General features: G+C 53.1%; 1 protein-coding gene across 1 annotated transcript; it reads right to left on the reverse strand.

The window, feature by feature from the left end:
• Positions 1 to 4,115: 4,115 nt before the first annotated feature.
• On the reverse strand, positions 4,116 to 4,391 carry HRK (harakiri, BCL2 interacting protein). Its single transcript, XM_007938199.1, has one exon. The coding sequence runs from the start codon at positions 4,389 to 4,391 to the stop codon at positions 4,116 to 4,118; it is 276 nt and encodes a 91-aa protein (XP_007936390.1).
• Positions 4,392 to 9,258: the final 4,867 nt, after the last annotated feature.

The raw sequence follows: 9,258 nt of genomic DNA on the forward strand, positions 1-9,258 counted from the left end.
AAAAAAAAAAAAAAATCCTCACTGCTATCAGTCAATTCGACTCATAGCAACCCCTCCTTGGATTTCTGAGGAAATAGAGTGCCCAGTCTTCCTTCTGAGGAGTGGCTGGTGAGTTTGAACACCAGCCTTCTAATTGGCAGTCAAATGCCTTAGGCACTACACCACTAGAGCTCCCCTATAGGTAAATTCAACCGTCACACTTAAGGGAAGAATTACAAGTGGTTCCTAGCTTCTGTGGCTGCCACAGGCCTGCCTGAAACACCTGTGGTGCCGGTGAGCTTCCCAATGGCTCCCATGGGGTAAGGATGGGTGGGGGACATCCTGCATCCAGCACAGAATGCAACATCCTGTCCTTTCTCCAGTGGGTCTTCCTGCACTTCTTCCTCACTTACTAGACTCCGGGAGAACACGGGTTTCTCTAAATTAAACCAAAGGCACCAGAAAAAAAACAAAAAGTTCAAAGCTGCAGGTACTCTTAGGTCAGAAGAGCCAGCCCAGGAGGGGAGTGCTGGAATAGGGTGTGATAAGATTCCACGGAAGCCCTGAACTGGGGAGGGTGGGGGACAGCTGAAGTCATCCAGAGCCAGGGCCCTTCTGCCATGCAGGTGACCTAGGAAGGTGCGGTTAGTCACCCTACCCCACCCGACAGAGCAGGAGGTAGGAGAACCTAGAGTCATGATGAGAGTGTGACCCAAGGTCAGGACACAGCAGAGAACTAGGGCAAAAACAGTGTGGAAGGGGAAAGAAATTCTATGACGATAATATCAGGCCCCTACCTTCCAGAGAGGGAGCTCTGGTAGCATAGTGCCTAAAGCACTTGACTGCTAACCAGAAGGCAAGTGGTTCAAACCCACCAGCCACTCCTCTGAAAGAAGGTTGGGCAATCTACTTCCCTAGTGATACCGCCTCGGAAACCCAAGGAGGGGTCCCTATGAGTCGGGTCTGACTCCACGGCAAACAACAACAACAGCACCCCTTCAGAGAAGGAGCCCTGGTGACACAGTGGACAAGGCATCTGGCTACTAGCCAGGTCAGCGGTTCAAACCCACCAGCTGCACCACCGAAGGAAGATGGGGGCGATCTACTTCCGTAAAGATGTACAGCCTCAGAAACCCGTTGGGGTCGCTATGAGTCAGAATGGGCTTGATGTCTATGAATTTGGTTTGGGGCTTACCCTCCAGAGGCCCTTCTAAGGTAGGGCAGGTCTGGCATCAGCCCTGGGCGCCCCTTGAAGGGGGGCGCCACTAGTTTCTATCACCAGCTGTGAGAGATTAATCCGCAAGTTAAAACTGCTTTTGTATTTGAGAGCGTCCATGCGTCAAGGCAGACTGTGTGATCTCCTCCTGTCCCTGATCATGCCTTATCTCCGAGGCCTTGCAGGCCCAAGGGGCAGAGCCACTAGTGGAGCGGTCCGAGAAACTTCTTGCAGTCTAACCCAGGTGTGTGGGGGGCATTAATTTGAATGTGGATCTCCAACGAGCCAAGGAGATTTGGAAAAGCAACCCCAAGAAGGCCAGCCCTACTGCGTTTCTCTTCCCACTCCCCACCCCTTTAGAGGCTTCTGTCATTCTTATTGTTCTCCTCTTTGGGGTGGCCTCGGCTCTGGGACCCCTCCTCTCTGCGCCTAGTCCCACCCGCTGTCTGATTCCAAAACGCTTTGCACTTTCCGTGGCCAGGGATGACTACCCGGTGGGCGGGCTGGGCGTAAGCGCGCGCTGGTGGCGGCAGGCGCAGGCCGCTCGGAGGTGTGCCGCCCGCTGGGAAGCAGTTTGGGCGTAAAACTCCGGCACTGCCTCTACCAGCAAGGTACGGGGCTGTTTTGTTGAGTATAGAAAGAAAAGAAACTGGCGGGGGGGGGGGGATGACTCTGAGCACATCATAAACCAGTTTTCATCAGTGAAAGCAAGGGAGGTGCAGTTGTCACTTTCCTGTAGAGCTATAATGTGTTAAGTGAAAGATCAGCGAGTTTGACTTGTATTTTAAAGGTCATGTTACGGTGAAGTTATCCAAAAGATGGTGTCAGATGCTTGGATAGGGGCGCTATTTTCCGCGGCTGCGTCTCTGCTTTCCTCCACCATGAGGCCCCCCAGCCAAACTTCTCTGCGCTTCACTCCTGCAGTGTGGGTTCTGTTTCTCAGCTCTTCTCGCGCCCGGCGCGGAGGGGCGCACTCTGTCCGCCCGGCGCGGCCTCCTGCCACCTCCAGGCTCGCAGCCTCCCCTTCGGGCTTCCATAGCACCCCGACCCTGAATACGCACAGACACACACGCCCCGAGTGGGGCGCCTGGCACCGCCTAGTGCCAGGAAAGGGTGCGCTCACGCAAAGCCGCGGGCATACCAAGACCAGAGGAAACCGTGCTCCAGGCCCCGCCTCCCCCACTTCAGGAGGCTTCTCTCCCTTCCCATCTTTCCCGCTGAACTCGCTTCCCACAGTCTTCCAACTTGTTCCCTACGCGATTTCTCCTTCGGTTTAGCGGGGACCCCTGCCTTTCCTTTCCCCACCCGTCACGAGGCCTGTTTTCTTTCCCTCCCCTCCCTCCTCCTCTCAGTCTTTCCCCCAAATTCCTCGCTTTGCTCGTTCGCTCCACTCCCTTTTCCTGTTCTCTCGCTCTGCCCAAATGGTGATTCTGGGTCCCGGGATTCAGCAGCCCTAGATTGGCTTCTTCCGGCTGAGGGAGCCTCGAGCCTTCCTTCCGGGTGGGGGAGAGAAGCCGCGGGGACCTCAGGAGCCCGGGAGGTGCCGCCTGCTAGGCGGGCGGAAAGCGCCCGGAAGCGCGCACCTCTTGTCGCCAGCGCCTGGGCTGCGCCGGCCCACGCGGCATCTGTCGCCCGCGCTCCCGGCTCACACCCCGCGCACCCCCGCAGCTCCCCGGGCGCTGCCACCCCCCACGCTCCGGCTGCCGCCTCTCCCCGAGGGCGCAGACGCTCGAGCCTCGCCTGCTGGCGCCGCGCCAGCTTCCCAAGGTGTCGGCGTTCGGCCCGGTGCCGAGCTCGGGGCACCCGTGGACCGTGGATTCTTTCTGGTGCCGCTGACCTTCTCACCTCCGACCTTCACCTTCTGGTCCTCCACCCGCCTTTGAAGGGTTGCGCCCGATTCTAACCACCCTCGTTCTCTGCGGCGTTCCCCTCTTTCCAACACCTGGTAGGACGCTCCTTACCAACTTGTGTATCCCCAGTGCGCGTAGGGCAGTGCCTCGCGCACAGTTGGTGCTCAGCTGCCTCACCCCAAAGGCCTCGGGCACAGGGGGTGCTGAGTATCGGCCTCCCATGATCTCAAACACACTAAGCTTCCACACCCCGCACCTCCACCCCCTCACAGTACCTAGCAGACCTGGCCTCTCAAAACATCCTCTCCTTAAACGGGGCCTGGTCCCCAAAAGGAGCTCAGTAAATGCTCCCATTAAGGCTTCTCTCTGGGGATTCCCTTCCTGCCTCCGATCCCAACCTCCTTGGGGGGCATCTCCTCTTTCGCGCGACCCTCCTTAAACCAGACACCTCGGTGGAGAAGGAGCTAAGAAGTTGGCAGAGTGGAAAGAACTGCAAAGGACGAGGGCCTTGGGGAGGAAGATGGAGCCAGCCAAACACTGGCCAGGGAAGGAAGCCGCGCGTTACGGTCAGAAGGGGACTAGAAGCACAGGTGATGGAGGCGGTGGCGATTTCGGGGCGGCAGACAGCTTCGAAGGGGACCGGGAATTGTTAGGAAATCGCGACAGAGTATAATTATTGCCAAGGCTTGAAAACAACCTTCCCGTAGTAAGCACACTTTTCACTTTGTGTGTTTACTTGAGGGGCTGGTGGGGACTATCAGGGCTAAATTTCGCCGCACCCCGCAAGCCACCGCGCTGGAGGGAGTAGTAAGATGTGCTTAAGGAGTTGGTGAGAAACTGTAGACCTGACACTCGGAAGAGGACTGAGTAGAAAGAGGAGATCCCAGAGAAAGAAGAGAGCCGAGGAAGAAAGAGAAGGGAAGAGGGGAACGCTAAACTTGTCCATCTCCCGCGCCCGGGCCAGCCAGGCGTCTCCAATCCCCAGCTGCCGCGCCCTGGCGCTCGCTCGCGTACCTGTTGCTAGCTCCGGCTGGGTCTCGGCTCCGGCCCCACCAAGAAGCCCCGCGTTCCTACAAGTTCCGCCTGCCGAGCAGCCAGGCTGCCAGCGCCGCCACCTGCGCGGCCGCGCACAGCCAGGGCCAGTAGGTGGGGAGCGCGCCGGGCGCCGGCGCCCTCCTGCTCCGCGCGCGGCGCCGCCACATGGTGCGCTGGTGCAGCTCGTCGCCGAGCGCCTTGAGCCGAGCTGCCGTGAGCTGCGCGGCGGACGAGCGCAGACCCAGGCGCCCCGCGCTGCAGGCGCACACGGCCGGGGGGCCGCGGCCGCGGTGCAGGGGGCACGGGCACATGACCGCTAGCCTCGCTCCCTCCCTGCGTTCGGGTCGCCCCTAGCCTCTTCTCCCTCCGGCCTCTGCGCCCACCGCCGCCGCCGCCGCGCTCCAGCCGCCGGGGGCCTCCCCTGGACACCAAGTTTCTCCTTGTGTTGTGCGTTTGTTGTGCTGACGGCGCTATTATTAATTAAAGTGTCACATGGTGGAGGGGGGCGGGGAGGGCGCAGGGAGGGGGGTTACATCATCCGGCCCCCGGGGGGGGGCTGCAGGCAGAAGAAACCAAGAGGTAACTTTTAACCCTAGCAGCGCCGGCAGCGAGGGGGCGTGCGGTGGGGGAGAGGAGGAGCCCCGCGCGCAGGGACGAGAGACGGCGCCCCGCCGTGGAGGTCCCGGGCTTTAGGGGTCACGGGAAGCCCTCGCGAAAGCTAGGAGCGCGAGGGCCGTTTTTTTCCTTCCCTTTTTCCTGAATTCAGCTCCAGTTCCGATTTGGCGAGGGTAGAAGCTTGTGTGCCGTTTGGGTAAAGCTGATATCGAATTCTGCTGCTTTATTCAAAAATATTCCGAGGTTGTTGTTCGGCTTTGGAGAGATGGGTTGGTTCAAAATATCATGCGGGAGCCAGATTCCACCCAACTTGCCTCATTTCAGAGTTGACTTGGCACCTGTAGGGTTCGGATTTGAACACACCAGGCAAACCCCCACACACACCCAGCCTCTGGGCTTCGCGGCCTGACCCTAAGGCACATCGAGCCAGGGGACACTGGAAACTCTGAGGGTGAAGGGGTTGCGGGGATGGCTTAGGCAGATCTGCCTTTTAGCGCAGCGCCCTTCCCAAAAGAACCTCACATTGGTCCTTCTAGAAGATAACTTCTTAATGTTTGCTTTCTTTTGGGGATATTATTTATCTGAGCAGGGTTACAGTTCCTTAGCGGTCATCCGCATCTAATGAGCAATGGGGACTCTAAGTGGCCAGCGGTGTGTGTGTGGGGGGGGGCGGGGACGGCAGTGAGTTTGGTTTTTGGTGTCATTGCAATCGGAGGCCGCCCCTGTGCCCCTCCAGTCAAGAAATTCTGCGGTTGTTCCCGCAGATGGGCATGGTCGAGGGAGACTCGCAGGATTCTTTGAGGGAGAATGAGACCTTCTAACGTTAAATCGATTGGGGGAGGGGTCTTCCTTCTCCCTCACAACACAGCACATCGGCACACCTCTGTCTCCTTAAGGCCCGTATATTTATCCCAAGATTAAACATAGGTTTAAGTCTCCAAAAAGAAGCAATCAAAAAAAAAAAAAAAAAAAAAAAAGAAAGAAAGAAAGAAAAAACAAGCAATTGCAGGGGCCCACCCTCATAACATGTTCCTTGGGGAAACTTGGTGAAGGCCAAGGACTGCAGGTGTTTTTGAGAACAATTTTGGGAGACAGAATATGGGGAGTACCCAGAGGTGCCTCCAAGCTGCCAGTGGTTCTGGATCCTTCCATTGGGCCCTCCTACCCACCGGAAGGCCTGATGATTTCTTTGGTACCCCAGAAAAGGTTCTTTGAAGCCTGTGAACTTAACATCTGTCTGGATTTACCCTGAGGAGTTCTTTCCTATTGGCCTCTGCACGTAATAAAATGAAAAGATCAAGGCTCAGATTCTCAGCCCTGCTGTGTGATCTTGGTGGCCTTTACCCTCCCTGAGCCCGCTGTCCTACCTTTACTAACGTCCAGCACTTACTGAATGCCTGCTCTGTCTGTCACAGGGCTAAGGTCCTAGTCCTTGCTGTCTCCTGCAAATCTCCCAACAACTCTATGGAAAAGGTGTAAAATGCGCCTATTTTATAGATGGGAAAACTGAGGCACACGGAGGGAAGGTCTCTTGCCCGAGTTCACAGAGTTAGTAAAGACCACAACCTGCATCTAAAGGCAGGCTATTGTCTGCAGGCTCCAGACTCAACCATGGTTTTCTGCTGCCCCCTGTAGTCTGGGAGTAAAAATACCTCCCTCCCAGGCTTGGGGCAGAGATTAAAGGAGAGAAATGGATGCCAAGCACCTGGCGTGCAGTGAGGCCTAGATAAACCTCGGTTCCCTTTGCTTTTGGCCAGAACCACTTCCCATTCTCCTGGGACTCACCTCCTTAATCCCTCCTAGGCTTTGCAAAGGAGCCCTGAGCCACTGGCCAACTGCAGCGTTCCAAGAATGAAGATACAGTGTCTGTTTAAAAAGCCTTTGGATTTAAATTGAACAATTCCCTCCTCCCCCCCTTTTTAATCTGCACGCTTTTAACGGCTCACTTCATGGACATTAATTTTAATGGGACGATTATTACCCTGTTTGGAAGCCTGCCCCTCGAAATACTGGGCTCGCAAGGTGGCGCTGGGTCGGGTCCCAGCCGCTTAGATGTTTTCTGCAGTACAGAGTGCAGCCGTGGCCATGGGGACACATGATTCAGCCTAGGGAAAGAAGGGGGTGATGAAAAAGCGGGGTAAAGGGGATCCTGCTCTCTCCCCACTATTCTGCATCTGACAGGCCTTAAAATGCTCAAAACCAAAACTAACCAGACTCACTGCCATGGAGTCGATTCTGACTCATAGTGACCCCCCACATTGGGCTTCCGAGGCTGTAAATATTTACAGAAATAGATCACCCCATCTTCCTTCCACGGAGCAGCTGGTGGGTTTGAACCACTGACCTTCTGATTAGCAGCCAAATGCCTTATGCACTACACCACCAGAGCTTAATATGCTCACACTGGAGTTGTCTTGCCCGATCCAACCATTTACTAAGTGGGGAACTTGGCCTTGGGCCTTGGCTTTTTGGAGCCTCTATTTCTTCAACTGCAAAGTGAGAAAGAACAATAACAGTCCTTACTCACAAGGTTGTTGGGAGGATTAAATAAGATACTGCTGGTACAGCTCTTGGCACCATGTCTGGCATTTGCTACTTGTTAATATTTTAAAGTAGATTGTGTAATTGCTAAATGATGTTCTTTGCGGAACGTTGGTGACCCACACTCTCCCCTACTGTGAATTCACTGATGGTAAGCAATGTCCATGAGTGGCTAGATGGTGCAATTAACATGCTCAGCTGCTAACTGAAAGGTTGGGCGTTCAAGTCTATCTAGAGGATCCTTGGAAGCAAGGCCTCGTGATCTACTTCTAAAAATTCAGTCACCACAAGCCCGGTGGAGCACAGTTCAGCCTTGACCCACCCGGTCTGCCATAAGGAGGACTAGAGTCAATGACATCTTATTTATTTTATTTTTAAGCAATGTCCAGAAAAAGCAAATTCTCAGGGACAGTAACATGAGTTCTGGTAGAAAGGTTGGTGGTTGGAACCCACCAGCCACTCCATGGGAGAAAGATGTTGCAGCTGCTTCGATAAAGATTTACAACCTCAGAAATCCTACGGGGCTGTTCTGCTCTGTCCTATAGGGTCACTATGAGTTGGACCTGGTGATAATGAGTTAACACTTCAGTATAAGTGAATTTTTAATTGCAATGTTTCAGTTAATAAGCAATTGTTGTTGTTAGGTGCCATCAAGTCAGCTCCAACTCATAGCAACCCTATAGATAACAGTATGAAACGTTGCTGGGCCCTGCAACATGCTCACTAGCATTTCTGTGTTTGAGCCCATTATTGTAGCCACTGTGTCAATCCCTCTTGTTGAAGGTCTTTCTCTTTTTTCTCCAACCCTTTATTGGTCCCTCCTGGTAACACGTCCAAATGATGTGAGACAAAGTCTCACCATCCTCCCTTCCAAGGAGCGTTCTGGCTGTACTTCCTCCAAGAGAGATCTATTCATTCTTCTGACCGTCCATAGTATAGTTAATATTCTTTGCCAATACCATAATTCAAATGCATCAGTTCATCTTCTGTCCTCCTTTTTTATTGTCTAGTTTTTGCATGTGTGTGATGCAATTAAAAAGACCACGGCTTAGGTCAGGTGCACCTTAGTCATCAAAGTGACATCTTTGCTTTTGAAGATTTTAAAGAAGTCTCGTGCAGTAGATTTACCCAATGCAATATGTGGTTTCACTTCTCGACTGCTGCTTCCATGGGTGTTCATTGTGAATCCAAGTAAAATTAAATCCTTGGCAACTTCAATCTTTGTCATGATGTTGCTTGTTGGTTCAGTTGTGAGGATTTTTGATTTCTTTGTGTTGAGGTGTCATCCATAGTAAAGGCTGTAGTCTTTGATCTTCATCAGTAAGTATTTCAACTCCTCTTTGCTTTCAGCAAGCAATGTGTGTCATTTGCATAGAGCAGGTTGTTAATGAGTCTTCCTTCAGTTCTCCTGCCACGTTCTTCATATACGCCAGTTTCTCAGATTATTTGATCAGCATAAAGCGCAAATAAGTATGGTGCAACTCTAGTGCACACTTTGTTTTCAAATCACACAGTATCCCCTCTACTAGGTCTCTTCTCATCAGGAGCAAAAGAGAAAGAAGGAAACTTGAATTTCAGAGGAGAAACTAGTCTACGGGGCTAATAATCTACGTGAACCACAGCCTCAATACCCTGAGACCAGAAAAACTAGATGGTGCCCGGCTATCACTACCGACCATTCTGATCAGGGCCACAATAGATGGACTCCGACAGAATGGGAGAAAAATGGGGAACAGACTAAAATCCTTAAGAATCCCAGACTTAATGGACCACTTGAGACTAGAGGACTTCCTGCGACTATCACCCTGAATTACTCTTTACACCTTGAGTCAAAACTATGCCCTGAGGTCACCTTGTAGTGAAACAACAGATTGGCATGCAATATAAGATGGTACCTGTGAGTGCAGGACTTCATTTAAAAATGAGCTCCATGACTCCAAAAGATCAATGTTGTTGTTGTTGTCGTTATGTGCTGTCAGGTCGCACCCGACTCATAGTGACTCCTCCTTAGATTTCTGAGAC

This window comes from Orycteropus afer, unplaced genomic scaffold, assembly GCF_000298275.1.
Source record: "Orycteropus afer afer isolate SDZICR_OR568_19922 unplaced genomic scaffold, OryAfe1.0 scaffold00048, whole genome shotgun sequence".
Taxonomy (NCBI): Eukaryota; Metazoa; Chordata; class Mammalia; order Tubulidentata; family Orycteropodidae; genus Orycteropus; species Orycteropus afer.

What these genes read in the sequence shown, in the direction of transcription:
- HRK (XM_007938199.1), bottom strand. Translation starts at nt 4,391, where the DNA reads ATGTGCCCGTGCCCCCTGCACCGCGGCCGCGGCCCCCCGGCCGTGTGC.